At 42.3% G+C, this 21,139-nt stretch overlaps 2 protein-coding genes across 2 annotated transcripts in view; one reads left to right on the top strand and one right to left on the bottom strand.

The window, feature by feature from the left end:
* Window positions 1-7: 7 nt before the first annotated feature.
* znf142 (zinc finger protein 142) lies at window positions 8-10,064 on the top strand. The gene is made up of 8 exons (XM_005736848.2): window positions 8-66; window positions 1,083-1,571; window positions 1,652-1,819; window positions 3,495-4,310; window positions 4,406-4,583; window positions 4,766-7,523; window positions 8,724-8,829; window positions 9,252-10,064. Exons 2-8 carry the CDS (start codon window positions 1,088-1,090, stop codon window positions 9,779-9,781), a joined length of 5,040 nt encoding a protein of 1,679 aa, XP_005736905.1. The 5' UTR covers window positions 8-66; window positions 1,083-1,087; the 3' UTR covers window positions 9,782-10,064.
* Window positions 10,065-10,415: 351 nt separating this feature from the next.
* plcd4b (phospholipase C, delta 4b) overlaps window positions 10,416-21,139 on the bottom strand; it is a 24,417-nt gene continuing 13,693 nt past the window's right edge. Inside the window, exons 6-16 of the mRNA XM_005736846.2 lie at window positions 20,595-20,826; window positions 19,781-19,982; window positions 19,409-19,553; window positions 18,569-18,721; window positions 15,807-15,956; window positions 14,577-14,739; window positions 14,283-14,399; window positions 12,362-12,540; window positions 12,127-12,259; window positions 11,875-12,024; window positions 10,416-11,511 (exon numbers count right to left, since the gene is read on the bottom strand). Coding sequence (XP_005736903.1) covers window positions 11,420-11,511; window positions 11,875-12,024; window positions 12,127-12,259; window positions 12,362-12,540; window positions 14,283-14,399; window positions 14,577-14,739; window positions 15,807-15,956; window positions 18,569-18,721; window positions 19,409-19,553; window positions 19,781-19,982; window positions 20,595-20,826 — 1,716 coding nt within the window. The 3' untranslated portion in view covers window positions 10,416-11,419. The remainder of the gene's footprint in view (window positions 11,512-11,874; window positions 12,025-12,126; window positions 12,260-12,361; window positions 12,541-14,282; window positions 14,400-14,576; window positions 14,740-15,806; window positions 15,957-18,568; window positions 18,722-19,408; window positions 19,554-19,780; window positions 19,983-20,594; window positions 20,827-21,139) is intronic.

Raw genomic sequence — 21,139 nt, 5'->3', positions numbered from 1 at the left:
TTTTTTGGATCCAAAGGACCGTGGAAACCCGGGCAGTAGGTCTGACTCTGAAGTTCATTTTCTACTGTAAGCACCTGCAATTTTGTGCATGTAACCGTGTACCTGTGATGTGTCTTATTACAGTTAGCAGTAGTGCAGTAACTTCATCAGTATGAAAGACCACTATGTACTATCAAAGTTATATTAATATCAATATCTGTATGTCACTAATTTTTTCTATATATTATCCCTGATTAAAGGGTAAGTTATATGCTACAGTGGGGACATTTGGAAGTCTGTGGGTTTTCAGCTTGAAAATTTTGGGTGTTATCAGTGCATTTCCAGCAACTATGATCATATCAGCACCATTAAGATACCACTTTATTCCAGACTTTTTTTTATTTTATCTACATGCACAAAATATATATCAAAGTCTAATACTGAGCTGTTGGGCGGGAGGAAAAGAGGAAGACCACAGACAAGACTCATGGATGTAGTGAAGGAGGACATGCAGAGGGTTGGTGTGACAGAGGAGGATGCAGGTTCTACTGTGTTTTCACATGCTGGGAATTAATATCCCATATCATAGTTCAGGAGTGAGATGACAAATGGAACAAAAGAAAAAGCAAACCCTTAATGTTTGATTAAAAAAAAAAAGAAAAAAAGTTCTGAATAATATCAAAACTAAAAGCAAAACAGGAATTCACAAGAGTGCGAGAAGGACAAGGAACAGACAGCCCAACACCAAGAACGAACAGGGTTATTTATACACACATGGAGTGATTAGTTTCACATCTGTGTTTAACGACCAATCAGAATCAGAATACTTTATTGATCCCTGGGGGAAATTATTTTTTGTTACAGTGCTCCATTATAAACCAACATTAAGACAAGACAGACAATACACTAACTAAGAATAGTACAATATATACATATATACACATACATACATAAGTCACTCAATGAGCTGATGCATACAGTCAGAAAGGACTGAAAAGGACAGGAATGTTATAGAGTCTGATGTTTACCTTGTGCATGTGTACCCTAACATGATATTAAATTGTTGTGAAATTTTAAGGCTTTACTCTTTTTATTTTTTTTAGACACAATGGAGACGATGGATTTTCATTGTGAAAAATGTGGACAGAGCTTTTCAGACAGCGGCATGTTTGCCTCTCACCCCTGTTCACAAAGACAAATCGCTTCATCCAGTAAAGTGCAGCTGGACAGATTCAAGTGTTCTCGGTGTGCTGAGGTCTTTTCCAAACCAGCTGCTCTTAAACATCACTTTAAAACCAGCCACAGTGACCCAGACCTGACAGGCCCGTTCTCCTGCTCTGAGAAAGGCTGCTACTTCAGTGTCTCGGACCGTGACGAGTATCAAGCCCACATAATGTCTACACATGGCCTCACTCTTGTGCCCTGCACCTACCGGGCTTGTAAAAAGTCATTCCTTACACAAGCTGAGATGGAAAGCCATCGGAAAGGACACATGCCCTTTGGCTGCTTTCACTGCCAGTTTGTCTCTCAAAATGCTAAAACCCTGAATGGCCACCTCTTGGAACACAAATATCTACCAAATAATGCTCAAGGTAAGTGGGCCCTGCGGGGAGGTGGAACTCTCATACCTTCAAACCTTAGCTGTAAGATGGAAATGATTATTTTCTCTTAGGGAATGAGCAGGAGCCAACACCGATGGGCTATAAGGAAAGCTGCTTGTCTGAGGTCAGCGTGTCACAAAGAAAAAATCGAGCTTGTGGGCCAGAGGAACAACCTGAGAGGCCAGGTGGCATGAAAGACACGACTTTAGCAGGAGATGCTACATCAGTGCCATCCAAAGGTAAGAACACCTATTATCTGCTTAGTGGATTATTATGGTGACCACTGTAATCAGCTACAACATTAAATCTGACAGTCTGCTTGAACACCGTGGCTCCTGGGCGCTCACATGGAAGTCACTTTGACATGATTCTCCTAATTCTGATACATTTGATTTGTATAGTACCAATTGGCACTTTATACACGTGTCAATGATCCTACACTTTGCAGACATTTTCACTAGATGGAGCTTTAGCCAGATGTAGAAGTCATCAAGTAACACCTTTTTTGGGGTTGTATATTGTTTTCTCTTCTTTACTTTTGCACCTTTGTGGTCCAGCTACCCAATTTCGCAGTGCAAGAAACTGCAAAATGACAATCAAAAGCTCTGAGTCTCTAAGACTAAGTCGCTGGTTCTTTGTTATCTCGCCTGCTTCTTCACACCCCTCCCCTGACACTGTTGGTTCCACCATTATGAATTTCTTCCCTCCAGGAGACCACATCATCATCTATTCTGAGATTAGTGTATACCCAGGTTGACCTTCATCCTGCTGTCCTTGTACAACAGGTTCTGCCTGATACTAGCCTGTGCCTCTATAATAAAAATGATGCTGTTCAGTTGCAGTTTTCATTTGACTCAATATTCTTTCCTGCTCTATGACCTCCTAAAGTGCTGTTACCACTGTTTATACCCTAATTGTGCCAATGTTCCTCTCTCTCCACATAACTGGTTGACTGGTCAAGCTAGGATGTTATAAGCTTATTCAAGTAGGAAGGAAATGCTCCACCCTCCACAGTCCAAGTCACGTGATGGCACTTCCTCAAAGATTTGTAATTCTTCCTAGACAAAGCCAATGATGCCTCACGAGACAATATTTGGCAAAAGTGGGGGGAAAAAATCTGTAACAGGAAAAGTCCTCCAGCAGACTGCAAAGGGAAAGAGGAGAATGAGAAGAAACAGTACAGTAGATGGACAACAAACGAAACTATGGTAGAGTAGGCAAACATTAATGACATGCAATAGTAGTACACAAACACAGGAGTGAAGATGTGATTGAAACATTTAGTTGCAAAGTTGAGGAAAGGTTCAGGTCCACCCTGTATTGCCTTAATTTAAAGGTTAATCAGAAAGGAATGTCCAAAGCCTGCTCTTAAAAGTAGACGTAGTCTCCTCAATGCAAACCAGAAGTTAGTTTCATAGTAGACAAAATCTTGTTGGTGGCAACCCCCCCAAGCAGGACAGTGACCCTTGTCTTGCCACAAAAAACTGCAGAGCTCATGGCTTTCCTGAACTCCAGAGCCCTAAATCCTGTTCTCAATGATCCTACTGATATGTGCTGGAACAATTTGGATCCAGAGAGGCCTTATTTTGTAATCTCAAAGTTGTTGGCAAAGTCGCAGTACAGACACCCGCTGGAGTCACACATCAATGCCCTAAAAGCTAGGAGCTCTTTTGATGCCAACAAAAGAGACCTACACATTATTAGACAGATGTTGTGAGTGATTGGTGCCCATCACAAGTGGTTTATTACAAAAAACCCCATCTCTCATTACTGTTTAACATGACATAAAAGATCTGTTCTTTAATCAAAATGATAGAGAAGGAAAAAACAGTAAACAATGCAAAATATAAACTGTAACAAAGACAACCCATTATTCTTGAAAACTAACATTTTCAATTTGTTTCTATTTAACAGAGTACCTTGCAGAGGGATCAGAGCACATCTTTCGCACCCACACCTGCCCCAAGTGTCGTCGCTGCTTCAAGATGCGCTCTCACCTCCAGGAGCACCTTCGTTTGCATTTCCCCGACCCAAGCCTCCAGTGTCCCACCTGCAAGCGTTACTTCACCAGCAAGAGCAAGCTGCGTGTTCATAGGCTCAGAGAGGCCGGAGAAAAGATCCACCGGTGCCACTTGTGCGAGTATTCCGCCGTGGAGAGGAGCTCAATCCGGCGCCATCTAATCAGCGTGCACGCCGGAGATGGCGAAAACGGTTACAGCTACATTTGTCCGACCTGTGGGGGAAGCTTTCGCCTGAGCAGCGCATTGAAGGCGCACATGAAGTCACATAACATCCCATCTGACAGCCAACACTTGGCCTGCTTTCAGGAGGGTTGTTCTTTCCAGAGTTCTCATCACAAAGACCTCATTAGACACTCTGCCGAGGCTCACGGAGTCAAAGCAGTGGAATGCCGTCATCACGCCTGCGGCGCCCTCTTTAAAAGCGAGACAGACATGGATGATCATTATCGGACGCACCTCGCCTATCACTGCTCAGAGTGCGATTTTTCTTGCTCCAATAAAACAGTCTTCCTCCAGCACCAGCGGCTCGGTCATGCAGGGCCTGAAAAGCTCAGCTGCGACTTCTGCTCCTTTGTCACGTTCAACCCCGTGGAGTTTGAGCAGCACCTCGGGCATCTGCACGCCAACGAGAAGATCCACCGCTGCTCTCAGTGCAGCTACGTGACCTCGCACAAACGGGGTTTGAAGCGGCACATGCTCATGCACAGTGGTGAGGATGGGTTTGGTCACATGAATCCTGCCTTAAAGTCTGGGCATTTCTCCCTTTTGACACAATAACTCTTAAACTTGTTTTTCCTCTTTAAGGTGAGAGGCCCCACAAGTGCAGCCTGTGTGAGTTCAAGTGCCGAGATGAGTCCTACCTGTCCAAACACATGCTCACTCACTCAGATGATAAGAACTTCATGTGTGCCGAATGTGGATACGTCACCAAATGGAAGCACTACCTTAGCGTCCACATGAGGAAACATGCAGGGGACCTTAGGTACGCACTCAAGAGGTTTCTTACACATCTTTGTTATATTTAATTTTGGATCTGTTGTGTAAGTGAGTTTCTTAAGAGCGCAACACCAGAATGCACAGCTGTGGGTCTTTAAGGTGGGGAACAGTGGAGGTGGAAGAAGCATTGTTGGTTCTAGATTCAATACTTCCTGTTTCCTCTCCTAGGTATCCCTGTGATCAGTGTCCATATCGCTGTCACCGCATGGACCAGCTAAACAGCCACAAATTACGGCACCAAGCCAAATCACTCATGTGTGAGATCTGCGCTTACGCCTGCAAGCGCAAATATGAGCTTCGAAACCATATGTTGGCCAAACACTCCGGAAAGGACAGACAGTCCGCCGTGTTCAAGTGCAAATACTGTATGTACACCACCTGCTACCGTCAGGCGCTTCAGAATCACGAGAACTGCAAACACACCAAGCTGAAAGAGTTTCGTTGCGCCCTTTGCTTCTACTCCTCCTTTAGCAGTATCAGCCTTTTCCTTCACAAGAGGAAAACACATGGGTACGTGCCCGGGGACAAAGCGTGGCTGGACAACTACGCTGCAAAGGAGAAGGAGAGGAGCTCGGCTGAATTCATGCAGGATTTTTACAACAAGCCTTCAGTTACTCACAAGCTGCCTGAAGGACCTCCACCTTCTGGTACTCCTGAAGGTCAAAGAGACCAAGTCCTGCCTTACCACGATGGCAGCAGAGAAACGTCTCCTGCTTCACAACCTGAGGAAGTTTTTGATGTTGTTTCTCAGGAGACCATTACAGAAAGTCCTTCGCCCATCGGCAGTCCTGAGGAATACTGTACCCTCGTTCTAACTGCACTCTCCACCTCTGACTTTCAAACCCCCTCTGAAAACTCTGAAAGGGTTCCTACTTTAGATTCTAACAGGCCCGAGGCGTCACAAGCAAAAGCAGACCTCTCATCAGAGGAACATGATGAAGATATACATGATAGCTACGAGCCTCTAAATAACACAGCTGAACTGGTTGAGCCCGGAGATTGTCAGACACCTGACAGAAACTGTGAAACAATCAGTCCTACTTTTCCACCTGAGCACAGTCAGCCATTACAATCTGAGGTGCGTCTGAATGCTATGAAAAAGTATGACAAGGACCAAGCAGAAGCCATGGTGTTAGAGGGACGGGTGCAGATGCTCGTGGTGCCAGCTGAAGGTGTTTACCGCTGTGAGAAATGCTCTTATGTCACCTGCAGAGAGAGTGCTTTGAAGCACCACTGCCAAGCTCTGTGCCAGGGCAGGATGAAGGGCCACGAGTGTCAGGCCTGCGGTGCGCAGTTCAAGCAGAGGCGGGGCCTCGATGGCCACCTTAAAAAGAAGTGCCCAGCCATGCCACGGAAAATGAGGACATTTGTAGGCATTTCAGAAACAAGTGTTGCTCCAAAGGAGAGCTGTACTGTAGATCAGGAGGGATCCAATTCAGATCAGACAGAGCAAAATAAAATTTCCACTGATCCTGAGTGTTCATCTCATTCTAAGACCTTTGTTAATGATGATGCTGCTACATCCAGTGCATCCGAAAACCAGCAAACCGAAAGTCAGAAGAAACTGATCTCCAGTAACAAACAGCAAAAGTCCCTTTATAGTAAAAAGGGTGGGAAATTCAGATGCAAGCTGTGCAGCTTCTCATCCGTCAGGCTCATAACAATTAAATGGCACCTCTCGACCTGCAGAAGAAGATTCAGGAAAAGGGAGAATGAGACCAATTCAGAAGCAGGTGATGAAGGTGGGAATGACTCAATCAAAGAAAGAGAAGCGCTGGTGGAGAAACTTGACGAAGATCTTGTAAAAGTTTCTAAGAAACGTCAAATTTTTGGCTGTCCAAGCTGTGCATTTAAGTGCAGTCAGAAGAGAGCTTTAGACAGCCATGAAAGAAAAGGCTGCATGAGGCCTGGTGAAGTACAGTGCGCTCTCTGTTCATTTGTAGCCAAATCTAAAGTTTCTTTGACCCGACACAGTTTATGTAGCCATGGCAAGGAAAAGTTCGGTGCTGCCAAACCCAAACGTTTGCACTGCCAGCACTGCACTTTCAGCTGCAAACAGCAGCGCTGCATGACGCAGCACATTGCACTCAAACACAAAGGTGCACGACCTCACCGCTGCCGCTTCTGCCCCTTCAGCACCACGCGGCGCTACCGCTTGGAAGAGCACGAGTCTCTCCACACAGGTGTCGGCCGTCACCGCTGTGACGTGTGTGACAAAACCTTTGGGGCGGTGACCAAATTGCGCCAACACAAGAGACGCATTCACGACAAACTGCCCACGCACTTCTGCTCGTTGTGCGACTTCAGCAGCTACACGCTCGACGACGTGAGACGCCACAACCGCAGATGCCACACGGGGGAGCTGCAGCACGTTTGCACCCACTGTGACGCTCAGTTTAGCTCAGAGGTCGCTTTGAGAAACCACTGCAAGCGTGTGCACCAGCTCCAGGTGCGTTTCTCATGCAAGCAGTGTGACTACACCTGCAGCAGCGACATCACACTAAGGGCCCACCAGCAGAGCAAGCACCCCCAGGTGAAATGCAACACCTGCCAGGAGTCATTTGAAACTAAGGAAAGCCTCGAGCTTCATCAGAGAGCTCACCTGGCGCATCAGTGTCACGTGTGTCCCTTTGCTACCAAAACGAGGCAGCTGCTGGCTCAGCACCTCTTGAGCGAACATGAGGAGGGACCTGCGGAGGACAAGGCGCTGAGGTGCAGCACCTGCCAGTTTGCTTGTCACCATCAGCTGGTCCTGGAGCAGCACCTCCGCTCGCACGGAACCAAGCGCTTGTACAAATGCACCGACTGCCAGTACTCGACCCGGAACAAGCAGAAGATCACGTGGCACATTCGCATCCACACTGGGGAGAAGCCTTACAGCTGTGAGGAGTGCAGCTACACCTGCACCGATCCATCGAGGCTGAAGGTACCAAACAAGCTTCCATAGATCCCAGACAGTTGGTTCTGTTCATCTGTATCCACGTCCACTGAAAAAACTTCTATCGACACGTTGCTTTTAGATAATGCAGTCTCATTTGTTCCAGCAGCTGTGTCTGAGAGAGGACCCAGATGCAGGATGCTAAATGTGCAAAGCAACTTTATTACTAAAAAAAACAAGTCAAACAAGCAAAGCTCGCTGGAGAGTTTGTTAATACAACTTAAAGGGTTAACTTGGACTAAGACACAAGCTTGGAAAACAGGAGGGTGAACAAACCCACAAGTGGGCAAAAACTGAGGGGAGGAAGGAGCTGAATGTAGGCTGGGGATGGATTGGATTGAAGTAATAGCCAGTAATGATAGGCTAGGTGAGGACAGAAACCACAGCAAGACATCAGAGAAAAACAAAACAGGACTAACTAAAATATCAAATACAGAGACATTACATGGCACGTTAAACAGAGGCAGTGGAGCACAAAAGTAGCTTAAAGTTGAGACAGAGAAATGGCGAGGAAACTAAAAACACAAGAAGGAATAAAAAAAAAAAACAGGTTTTGAAGCTCAATAAAAACAAAAGAATTAAAAATGTAATTTATAAATAGTGGTGTGTACTTTCAAGCAGGATTTAGGCTCCAGGTGTCTTCAGTTAAACTTGGCTTTTCCGTATTATGAAGATGTTCATTTCATGCCAGCGTACATCAACGTGGCATCTTATGCTGCAGAAATAATGTGATCTGGAGCTGGTTATGTTTGAGATTGGAAATCAGCAGGTTTACTGACCAGTTAGTTCCCTGGAAGATGGCATCATTTGTAGCTAGAATCATAAATCCGGGTTAGTATAGTTTGAGTTAGTGAAATGTTTATCATTTCATGTAACTATTGAGCCTGATTTCTGATGTTAGGCTCACAGAAGCCAGATGAGTTAAATTTGCTTTATAGCACAGAACAGGACCAAGAGCAGTAAATGGGAACAAAACGCAGTAAAAACTAAACGGGTATCTGTAAGACGACAACAAAACCGCTGAGACCAACATGTTAAAAGTTAAAAACAAAGAACGATGGCAGAAGCGTTTACAGTGTCTCTGGTTGTGTAGTTACTTATTCAGGCTCATTTTGAGTCTTTCCATGAAATGGAGCACAATGAAAGCAATAACAGGTCCCTTTTATTTTATTTTTAATGTTTTTATAGCTTCACATGAGAGTTCACCAAGAAGAGAAGAAGTACCTTTGTCCACAGTGTGGCTACAAGTGCAAATGGGCGACTCAGCTGAAATACCACATGACCAAGCACACAGGTATCAGAGGTGGCTGTTTTCACCCCTAAAAATGCAGCTGAAGAGCTGCTGTTGGAAAATGAGACGTTACATTTATTTACCATACAGCTCAGGCAGATATGATGGTTATAAACTGAACACAAAACACAAACTGACAGTCCACATGCTTATCTGATGTATCCAAACTGCATACTGGACAGTCTAATTTAGGAGTGTCAATCATAAGGCCCGGTTGCCAAAATCAGTCCAGCCCACTGGAAAGCTTTAGAAATTCCCATATACACACAATCAGTTAAATAGCTCCTTCTAGTGGTCAGGGGTGAAAACAAACCAAATGTCTCCTGCAGAAAGACATAAAGTGAAAGTTTCTAATTTAATGTTGCAATATGTCTAAGTTATAAAGTGATTTGGTTACATTTTTAAGTAATGTTTGTCATCTGCAGGAGAGAAGCCGTACGCCTGTGATGAGTGCGACTACCGCACCAACAGAGCAGACGCCCTCCGCGCACACTGCGACACACAGCACTGTGATGTGCGCCCTTATGTTTGCGAGAAGTGCGGCAAAGCCTTCAAGACTAGCTTCATACTGAAGACCCACCAGCGCCAGCACAGCGACGACCGGCCATACACGTGCGGTTTGTGCCAAAAGGCTTTCAGGTGGCCTGCGGGTCTCAGACATCACTACCTGTCTCACACCAAGCAGCAACCTTTCAGCTGTCGCCACTGCTCCTACAGAGCCAAGCAGAAGTTCCAGGTGGTCAAACATCTGCAAAGGCATCATCCAAACATGCCAGCAGAGGAAGGTGTGGTAAGAGACTCAGAAGCTGGAGGCCTCACCCTGAAGGAGGCTCTAGAGGGGACTCTGGATAAAAGAGCAGAAGAAGCAGCCAATGAGCTGCTTCCACCAGCCAGTGAGGTACAGGAGGTTGCTGAAGAGGTCGAGCTAGGATTAAACCCTGAAGAGAGAGAGTAACTGGTGACATAGCTGGTAAATACTGATGTTTGATTAGTTGATTTTAATGTCTTGCCAAGCCTAATAAGACACTTAGTACACATATTAAGAGAGAATGTAAAGACGGGTCATTTATTTGAACAATAAAAGTTTTTTATATCCTATCTTGTGATAATTTCCTATAATCAGAATATAATTGTATTAATGAGAAAATCACCATATGAGATGCCACAACTGTGCTGCCAGTCAAACTCTTAATAATGCAAAATACATTGTTTACAAAAATTCAACACTAAGAGAAATGGAAGTCCTGGAAAAAATAAAAGAAGAAGAAAACCAAGATTCCTTAAAAACAAACTCATGAAGCCAAGGCTGAAAACAGGACTGCTAGGAACTCTTAGCTTAATAAGCAAAAAGCAACTGAGGAATAAAGCTGCTGCTGATGAAGGAGAGAGAGTGCTTTTTGCGGTTTGCTTTGGATGTGATAAGGATGGATGAGAGAGCATAGAGCAGCTTAATGAAAATGATAGAAAAATATGAAAAATGTGCTGGCACAGACGTACAGGGTGATTGCAAAAAAAATGCAATAAATGCATTTCTTTTAAACGGGACAGGCTGCTGTTGGCCTCTTTTCTTTTTCTAACAGCTTTTTTTTTTTTTTTTTTTAAACACGTTTTTCATTTGTACCATTAGCTCTGAAATATTTTGCATGCATAGATAATCTTTTTTAAATTCTGTTTCGACATGTTGACTTATTACAATTTTCTGTTAAATGCTGGGTTTCTTATACTTAGCTCCTGAATTTGAATCCACTTCAGGTTCCTATGTCAGTTCTTTCCGGGTACTCTGGAGTCAAAGGACATGTATGTTGGGAAAACAGCTGACTCTGAATAGGTCATGTGTGAATGGTTGTCTGTCTCTGTGTTAGCCCTGTGACAGACTGCCAACCTGTCCGGGGTGTTCCTCACCTCTCGCCCTGTCCCAGCTGGGATGGATAAACAACTGTTTGCAAGTGTTTGCGTTCTGTTTAATTTACATTTTAAGACGCTCCCCAAATTTCTAGAAACGAGGTTGGGGAAAAAAATTAACAAGCCACAAATGTTTCTGAACAACTGAATTTCACGCACAGGTTTTTAACCACTCAGAAAATTACATACAAAGACATATTTACATTATACACAACATGGCCTTGTAGAACATTCATTCATTCATTAGAAATAAGTCATTCATGCAAAGTTGTGAGTATATTTCTGGATTTTTAATACTGAGATTTGTCTTTTTTCCCCACATCTAACCTTTCAGTACTGTTACAGATATTTTGACATTCTCTACATGCTGCAGTCTTTTGTCTTACTTTCACATCTATCATTTAAAATATTTTTTACAATTTCTGGAATGTAAATTTGCATATATTGGACTTAAAACCCTAAATAAATAGTACTGCATGGCCTAGTTTATCTTATTCCGTGGTTAAAAATTATAGATTGGTTTAAAAGAGATGCACTCCACTTTGTCACTGTTGAAAACTCAAATTCAATAATGCTGATTTCTGAGATGATCTGTTCCCTGTGGTTCATTTTGACAGTCTTATGTAGCGTTGGCAGATCGAAGTACTGCTCCATGTCGTCCTTGTGACCACATCTGGTTTCTCGTTGTTCTTCATGTGAGCTCAGAAATGCTGATGTTAACAAAGAGCGATGAGGGCGGGATAGCTGTTCCATCCTTAGACAGCAGATGTATGTGACGATATCCTGGAAAAAAGAAGAATTTCAAAACAAGTCTCAAGGCACTTTTTAATGCTAGAAAAAGAGCTTCCAAATATTAGAGACAAAAAGCCCAACAGTGTCCATTACACGGCGTGGGGGCCAGAATCTGCTTACCAAGAATCCAGTGCATTGAGTGGTTTCGGAAAATATGAAATGCAAAGAAGGAGGGCTTAAACTTTGGACTATTTTTTACAGTTTTACAGGCTTATTGTTGATGATGACATCACCCATGGCCTGGGACACCCCAAAAGGTTTGAAATATCATGAGGAGAGAGAGGCTAGTTAGTTTGTGTGATGCAGTCTTCTTGTACTAAGAGGTAAGACTGGAGCTCTCCATGCTCTGCTCACCTGGTTGGATGCACATGAAGGGCAGAGTGTACTGTCCAATGAAGTCGTTCCTTGATGCTTTGTCATGGTCTTCCACCACAAAGCAAACCAGCGCCAGCTCAGGGGTGTGGATGGTGAAATCTAGAGTTTCATTCCACACGGGGTTAAACCCTGCAGGAGGAGGGCAGCAGAGGAGTGAATATAACCAACTGGGATCGACTTTATACCCAAAATTTGTCCACTGAGTGGTCTAAGTGTTGAATACTCAGTCACCATTGTTGTTAATGTGGCTGGTCTCATCCTTTGCCTGGTCCTGTGGTACTCCGTAGATCTCCACTCGCACCAGCGGGTCAACAATAGAGCCTTCTTTCTGGTTCACCTTTGGCAGTTGTTGCCCGCTGATCACCTGATAAAGATGCAAACCATTTTAGCGTACTTTACCTCTCGCACCACATCTCAGATTTCCACACTGGAGGTAAAATAAACAGATTTTCATAGAGCTCTGTACCTGTATGGATAGGCGGAGTGGTTTGTACCCTTCCCGCTCCTCAGGTTTATCTGGACTGAACTGAGTGTTCCCATCTCTCATGAAATCGGGCTTTATGACGTAGCCACAGCAGCCATTCTGCCTGAACAACCCATCATTTAGATCCATTTCCAGACCGGCTGTCTGGAAATTCAAAGCCACTTTGGGAAAGAGGCAGACAATAATTTGATTAACTTTTTTTTTTTTACTGAATGGCAATCTAGGATAATTTCCCAGAGTCTGTAGAGCTGTCAGAGTTAATGTGAAAAGGGCTGCAGGAGACGAGCTTTCATCCTAAGCAGATACCATCAGTGTGAGCACTTGTTACAGGAACCATCTGTCCTGTCAAGCCTCTTTAGCCACCTTGATGATGTTAGATACCCAGCTCTTAGCTCTAACCCATCTAAAAATAAACATGGTGTGGCACTGAGGATGTCCACAAGGATAATTACTTCCTAATATAATATCACACAATAATAAATGCATGAGCTGTAAAAGCAGTGTGTGTGCAAACAATGAAGTGGAAAGAAAAGAGTCTAATTGAACTGCCATAAAAGCGTGTCGGTCTCTGTGTGTTGGGCCTCTCCATAGCCTCGAGTGTCACATGCTGCAAGATACTCCAGTCCTTCCCTTTGTTACTTCCTTTAGCAGAAGATACAGTGGAATTTATGAACAAATTCACAAGAACAACTCATGCTGTATATCCTCCTGAGAACCAGCCTATTCATTTATGTCCTATGTAATTTACATTTGTTTTTGGTCTATATTGTTGGACTTATTTGAGCTAGCCTACTCAATCCTGATGTGCTCAATAGAGGATGACCTTTCCAATGATGTGTCATGTGATTGGGTGGCTTCCTTTAGCTCCAAAGGGGCAGGAAATCGCAAAAAAGTTAAACTGAAAGGTACTTTCTCTTCGGTTCTCAGGAGGATATGTCATTGTTAATTATGTTTTCTCTTCCACACCTGATAATATATAAACATGCCACATGTGAACTATGACCCTGTTCGTCAAGGTGTTGGCTCGTGTGATGAGTGTAGATTTATTTGTTAAATAACAAATGTTAAAAGAGGGAAACACAGCAGAAACTAAAAACACAAGAAGAAAAAATGAAGAACTCATAACTGAAGCTCCCCCCAAAAAACAAGAATTCAACAACTTAAATACCAGAACATCGGTAATGTGTGAGCTCATCCGATTCACCATTCATCACAATTCACACATTAGTGCCGGTAGAACGACAAATGTGATGCTGACCTTGAGTATAGTTTAGTTGAAGACCCATTAGTGATCAGTGTGTGTATCCAAGTTTGATTAAATTCTGACCAGTACTATAGGACAGATGCATGACAGACGCCTCACCTCAAACTCAACAATACATCAAGACCTTAAACACATTATTTCTAGCATGATAAAAGAAAACCCTGAAACTGTGACGAGGAAGCCAAAGTTTTTCATCTGGCAGAAATTTGAAATATATATAACTAGTACTCATTTACCAAATCCACCTGCAGATACGAATAACATAACCTGAATATTTGACAGAATGGTCAAGCATTACAGAAATGACTCCCTACCAATTACTTTTAGTACGTGTGCTGACACCAGTGCAAAAACTTTCCTCTTGTTTGGACTTCTAAACTATCAGTAATGCAATTTTCTGGATGCACTAAACCAAAAAACATCACACATATGGTGACTAGCAAATATTATACTCGCCTACAGGAAGAAAAGCCCAGATAATGCTACTGCTTTTTTGTAACAGCATTTCTGATCAATATCATTCAGGCGTTCTTACACTGTGTAAAATAAGGAGGTCGTACTTAACCCTAATGGATACACCGGTTTTGCACTGGCGGTGATTTCAGATTTTACACCAGCAGAGGGCGAGCTTGTCCTCACCTATCTGACAGCCCATGCTCCACATGTCCTGGGGGTTGTAATTGGATGAGTCTGTCCTGAGGCCGCTGGGGTAAGTCCTGCTCAGCTGCCGTGTGTTGTACTGCACAAAGTCCGTCCCTGAGGAAATGTTTGAAGGGAACAAATGCAATAGATTTCTACAGCATAGATAACTCTACCTACTTCTCCACCTTTAAGTCAGATACAGTTTCAAATATTGTAATACACATGTATGACACGTCACAATCGTTTAACAGCTCATTTATTATCTGAGGAATATACTACTCCTTCGTCTACCTGCTTCCTTAGCGAGCTTCTTGGCCTTGGATTCAGAGAATGAGGAGATCTCGTAGCATTTGGCGTGTGAACGGGCGTGCTCAAAGCCGTCGAAGTGCACGCTCTTGCAGTAAACCACCAGGTCTGACAGCTCCCTGGACATTTTGGATTTTGCTTTAGACTTCTGCAGCATAAATATATATAATCAGTCAACAAAGCTCAAAACATCACTTTAAACATTCAAACATGCCAGGTAATTAAAGGTGACGCCCTAACCGCCCTTATCAGTCAGTCTAGTGCATTTGAATCAGTACAGTAAGTATATTAATTATTTATTTAATATCCATTTGTGTTTGCCAGAAAAAAGTGGTCGCCTAAAAACTGAAGAATTTTCAATTTTATTTAAAATAAATATACATTTTTATTTAAGACATGGCATTTGTGACTCTATGTGGTAGGTCCAGTGTTTATTGCATTTACACCCAGACTTTTCATAAAGTCTTTTCAATTTCACGAGGGTATTGGACAAATTACTGGCTAACTACTATTTATTTACAGCCCTATTTTGACATTATTTTAGTTGTATATGTAGTATATGTAGAGTCTAGGTTTAGCTACGTTTCGTTTCTTTACCAGCTTTTCATCTATATGAGCAGGAGGATACAGAATAATAAACTGCTTTTTCTTATTATCTAACGTGTATGCGGATGCTCGTGTTAAACATGGACACTGTTTCAGTGTGTGTAAGTAAACTGTGTGACTTGGTTTCACATAGTTTTTTCTATTCTTGGCCTTTGTGATGTCAGAGAGAGAGGCAAGATATTTCTAAAATGATCATCTCAGGAGGGGCAGCCAATCAGAATAAAGGCTCTAACCTCCTTGTGGCTTCAAGGGAAAGGAACAAAAACAATATGCTTGTGACAGTTGATGGACTGTAGAGTCTAAAATAGGAACAAAGAGCTAGAAGTTTTATTCGATTTATAAGTGCATCTCACTTAAGTGCATCTCGTATTGGCCTGAAATATCTCTTTCCTGTTTCTCTTTCACTATCTCCCATCAACTCTTGTCTCGCCTCTGTGTCTCTTGAATCCCAGCCAAGTTTCCTGCCTTCCTTTACTATCAAGCACCATCCAATCCTGCCTCGTCTTACTATCTATATGGTTCCCTTTTTCTGCTCTCTATCTGTTTTAATTCCCACTTTGATATGAACTATGGAAACAGAGAGAGAAAGTAGTTACTGCATGCATCTACCTTGTCAGGTGAATCTTCTGTCGATGCCATCTCAGCATCGCAGTTTGCCATCTCTTCCTCATCACTCACTTCATCTGTACAGGTTTCATCGACATATTCTTCTAGGCCACCAATCTTCTTGGCTTTTAGCAAAATCTTGCCCTTCAGTTCCTGTAATGAAGACATATGGGAGCATGTCCACTTCACCTTCTGTCTTTTTCTTTAAATTTAAGTGTTTAAATGATTATCTTATTTTAACATAGTTACACAGCCATATCCATAGATGCCACTTGGATCTGCCGTTAGAATGTGGGTACAATAAAAAGGACAAAGTGACTGAAGACTAAATTTCAGTTTTTTTCATACACACACTTCTAATAAAGGTGTTCCATATTCTTGTACTTTATTGTAAATGCATCAATGTGCCCCCTTTTAAGTGGCTAAAACCTCAGTGGGATTTTTCACAGCCATTACTTTAAGTTAGCATTGATTGTCCTGAGTGCTTTAATGGAGAAGAGTTATACAAGTACTTTCAGTCTGTGTGTGGGATGGATAATAAGACACAGGCTGACCATTAATCTTTAAAAAGTTACTGAATTTTTAATAGTCATCAGGTTTTTCCTCCGGTTAAATCATCAGGGTGTTGTCCAAAAATATTTCATTCCTCTTGGCTAAGTGTAGCATAACTGCTAAACGAGTTAAGGTTTAAATTAAAAATTAAAAATTAAAAAAAAATCACCAAAACTGAAAAATTTCCTTTAAAAATGCAAAATGCTAGCTTAATATAAAAGTCACAGCTGAAAGAAAGAAAAGAAGCAATGCTTGTGGTTTTAAACCTGTGATTTCAGCTATGGAGTGATTCTCATATAGCACTTTTCTACTCTCCCGGAGTACTCAAAGCACTGTATACAACATGCCTCATTCACCCAATCCCTTCAAAATTCAAGTGCAATCTGAAATGATGGCAATATTTATGTTCCTATTTTCCTATTTTAGTTAGAAGATCCAAATGCCATGTTGCAATACTATACTGTTATGGTAGCCAACTTTTCAAATGCAGGTTTGACAGGTTTGTGAGTGTACACTTTATCCAAAACCTAGTGAGAGTTTACTCATGTTTACCACTGGGTGGCTGAAGCTCAGGAGGTAGAGCAGGTCACCTACTGATTGGAAGTTTGGTGGTTCGATCTTTGGCTCCTCCAGTCTGCATGTCTGTGTATGAATGTAGTTAGGAAGCACTCAGTTTAGAGAAAGTGTGTGATTGGGTGAATGTGGCATGTTGTATAGAGCACTTTGAGTGACCCGGGAGTGAAGAAAAGTGCTATAAAAGAGTCAGTCCATTCACTGTCTGAACAGAGTTTCATCATGTTACTTTTGCACTATTATGTTCTGGCACATGTTGTTATTACATGGCTTGATTAAGGTACACATTGGGCTGATATCTGGGGCCAGAGGTGAAACTGTTCTGGGCCAGCACACCAGTGTGTCTGCAACTGGCCTTGTGCTGGTCCGTGTGTGGGCCACCTCTGGCAACCCAGATCTGGGCCGTCATTCTTTGTGGTATGCGGGCCATGTGTAAGCACATTGTGTGGGCAGATCCAGGCCATACCAATTTTGCTATGTGGGTACTTGTACTACAATCAGCTGATTTTAGTTCATGTGCCAGAGGAGGAAAATGCTAGAGCAGTCCACAGCATAGACATGGACATTTATTTTTGTTCCACAAAATGATCACAATCTCTTTAATATGTTGCTTAGTGAATAGCGATGATGGCTCTCAAAGAAGAGCCAATGAGAATCAAAAAGTGATTTCGATATAATGTAATGATAATGGAATTGGAATCACTAAATTCTTATGAATTTCCATCCCTAGTAGCACTGTTGCTCCGAGAGTATTTGGACTATTGACAGCTTTTATAAAGGCTGCCATGCCAGTACTTTCCACATTACTTCACAGCCTACTCTCCTCAGAAAAACAGATTATTCAACCACAGCCTGAATGTTAAAAGAGCACTGGCTGGGAGGTGGAAATGATGATAGCAGAACAGACAATCGAGAAAGGAGCGGAAATGACAAAGGCAAGAACAAGACAGAAGTATCTTTCAACGTGGAACAAGAAGTAACCAAAAGACATAGATCAGGGAATGTAGATGGTGAAGGGAAACAGCAAAATGAGCATAACAAAAGAAACAAATATTACAACGACCATGACAGGATCCTTAAAATGTTTGAGTTCTTTATACTGAGTACGATTTCTGAGTAATTTCCAGGATGGAAATTTATGGGTTTTTTTAGAGGTTTATGGGGGGGTTGATCCACCTTTTTTCAGACAGAAGAACTGAGAGCTGAGAGCACTGAGGCCCAGTGTAAGACACATATGCATTATTTTTTAACTGTGAATCATGCAAAACTACTCTGATAGACTGCAAAGATAAAAACATGAAGCAGGAACAGAATTATTGTAAATACTTGTGACCATGTGATCTAGGAAGCAGAGAAGTATTTGACATTTTATAAATGCAAGATTACCAGTTCAGTTCTAGGTCCAGGATTTTGGAGCCTCGAGCTTTGAATTCGATATCTATTGCTTCTGAAACAAATCCTGCATTCCTGGACTTGTTCATTCTGTCAATCTGGCCTCAAATCTTTATCTTTCCTTTCTCAGAGGTCACTATGTTAGAGTTTAACTATCCTCTTACGTGTCTGGTAAATGACTGAACCCTTGAGTTTAATATGACTATTAAATGATAAACATTCTCATGGTTTAACTGACAGATTCTGACCTGTGGAGATGGGAGCTGCTGAGGGACCTGTCCATCCAGCAGGGTGGTCTGCAGCATGTCCCCCAGGATCTGTCTCAGGTACTGGGCCATGACCGTCTGCTGTTCCACACTGCAGTGATTCTCAATCGACAGGATGACAGGGAACTCGGACGCCTACCAAACATATAAGATGCAATATAGTTACAACGAACAAGAGACTGTTTTGCCAAGTGGCAAATGTCTTTGCACTGTTGAGCATAAGTTTCCACATTCCTCCAAAACAGATTCCTCATCACATCTTCCTATGAAGCTCTGTAGGAAAGTTTGAGCAGGATCAAGCACAGACACATTAGAAATTCCTGGTTGTTTTCCATGTGGGTCACTCAGTAGGAGAACATTGGATTCCAGCGGCAGGGAAAGTTACTAACTGAATGTGAGCTTTACACTTTTCTGGGCACACAAACACAGTCCTGTAAATTATATCTGCAGAAATAAACACATTGTTTCTATTACTGCCAGCAGAGACTGTTTTGAATTTATCTAATTGTTTTTGTGTTGGACTGAGGTTCGCACAGCCCAGTCAAATACATTAGGGGTTAGTGGAATTTAATTAGTGTTCATTAATGGCTTCATTAGAAGGAAAGACTCCCAAATGTGCTGGACAATAAGAAGAGCACAGTAACCTGATCTCCTAGTTTCACTGGAAATTGTGCAAAGAGGGGCTTGTGTACAGCATAGTAACAGTAAGTGGGAAATTGCTTATTGATCAGTGGGCTGCAAAGCTAAAAAAAACAGTAGAGATAAAAAAAAACAAAAAAAACAGGTACAGTTAGGTGAAGCAGTGCTTCATAAGCTGCTCACCCTGAAGGCGTATTCTTTAAGCGTTGAAATGACGTCCTTAAAGAGGATTTTTGAAGTCAAAGTGTGACCATGATACACAACAGGATCCCCATCAGAGCCGTCCCAGCAGTCCACTTCTACACAACGACAGCCTCTCTTCAGAGCCCTGCACACACACACACACACAGTTCTTTTAACTCTTAACCTGTCATCACCACACAGCCAACAGGGCTGCAATGAGTCAGGTTCAACACGTTCCCACATTAAAAGGTTACAATAAACAAAAATAAAAAAGGTTCATAGCCTAATACAGAAAAACTGTTTTGGTCTATTTAGCTAATTTACCACTTTGTGACAAGTGTATGAAGTTGTGTGTGTCTGGGTTGCCCTCACTGAATGTAGGCCTCCAAACTGCTCTGTCCCCGTAGCTGGTCCTCCAGTAAGTAGGTGTTGTGTGAAGAGGAGATGAAGTAGTGGCTGAGCGGCTGACTCATGTCCTGGTAAAGGTCCTGATGCTCGGGTTTGAATATGGAGCCCTCCTGGGAGCACAGGTACATCTGGAAGCCATCTAAGGACATGGCGCCTTGCTTCTTGGCTGCACAGAGATAAAGACAGGGAAACTTTTCTTCAGAATCAAGCAAGAATAAATCTTGTTTGAAGCATCTTTGTGGTTTGCACTCAGCGTGACGTTAAACCCATCTGCAAACAGCAGAGTGTCGACATTAGCTTCCTTTTTATATCAATTTTCTTATGATTTCATATTATTTTCTTCTTTTTAAAAATTCTTTTCTTATCTTAGTATCCCATCGACCCAGACTGCTACCCCTTCCCAAGCCTGGTTCTGCCGGAGGTTTCTTCGAGTTAAATGAGAGTTTTTCCTTCCCACTGTTACCAAGTGCTTGCTCATGGGAGGTTGTTTGATTGTTGGAGTTTTCTCTGTATTACTGTGAGTCTTTATCTTACAATATAAAGCACCTTAATAATAATAATAATAATAATAATGCAGTAACCTATATCTCCTTGAACTGGGTCAATACCACATTAGCTTTCTCTGGTTTTATTTACAATAAATACACTAAAACAGCTTGTGTGTGTTCCTGTTACTACAGAAAACAGGTGTGTCTGTATTTCATAGCATTTGTGCAACAGTCCTGCGCTTCCTCGGGTGCAGGTCTCTAGATGAGAGTGCAGTGTGTTACCTTGTTACCTGTCTCAGACGGCTCGTAGCGTTCGATGAGCTCCTGGGCGTGCTGAGCGCTCTGCTCTCCCTCGTGCTGCTCCACACTCAGGAAGCTCTGCAGCTCCTCCAACATCAGCTTCTCTCCATCTTCAGAGTAGTCCTGGAACACCTTCCACACTTCATCCCTCTGCGTCAGCATCTTATAGAAAAAGACAAACTGCTCGATTTCCAAAGAGCCGCTCTCTGACTTATCAGCCATCTGAGGAGAAAAAAGAAAAAGTCTCTTACTTGTTGTATATTTAGAGTTTATTTTCTTCCAATAGTCATATTTTTTGTATAATGTTTTGTAATTTTGTAAGTTTAGCAAACTGAGCTGAGCTGTACCTATGATTAGGGGTGCAACGATACACAAAATTCACGGTTCGGTTCGGTTCGATACTTTGGTGTCACGATTCGATATTTTTTCGATACAAAAAAAATGTTCATGCCTTTTTAACTTGTCATTTATTAAAATTATAAATATATATTTTAACTCAAAAGTACAGTTTTTAAATTTAATGTTGCTGAAACAA

Source organism: Pundamilia nyererei, unplaced genomic scaffold, assembly GCF_000239375.1.
Source record: "Pundamilia nyererei isolate P.nyererei 1_Seehausen unplaced genomic scaffold, PunNye1.0 scaffold00071, whole genome shotgun sequence".
NCBI lineage: Eukaryota > Metazoa > Chordata > Actinopteri > Cichliformes > Cichlidae > Pundamilia > Pundamilia nyererei.
Note: the sequence above shows the minus strand (reverse complement) of the source record. Positions and strands in the feature narration are given on the sequence as shown.

Bases quoted from the DNA above. Each gene is read 5' to 3' on its own strand.
- znf142 (XM_005736848.2), top strand. From the start codon at position 1,088: ATGGAGACGATGGATTTTCATTGTGAAAAATGTGGACAGAGCTTTTCA. The intron at 1,572-1,651 runs GTAAGTGGGCCC...ATTTTCTCTTAG, and splicing joins TCTACCAAATAATGCTCAAG to GGAATGAGCAGGAGCCAACA. The intron at 1,820-3,494 runs GTAAGAACACCT...TCTATTTAACAG, and splicing joins TACATCAGTGCCATCCAAAG to AGTACCTTGCAGAGGGATCA.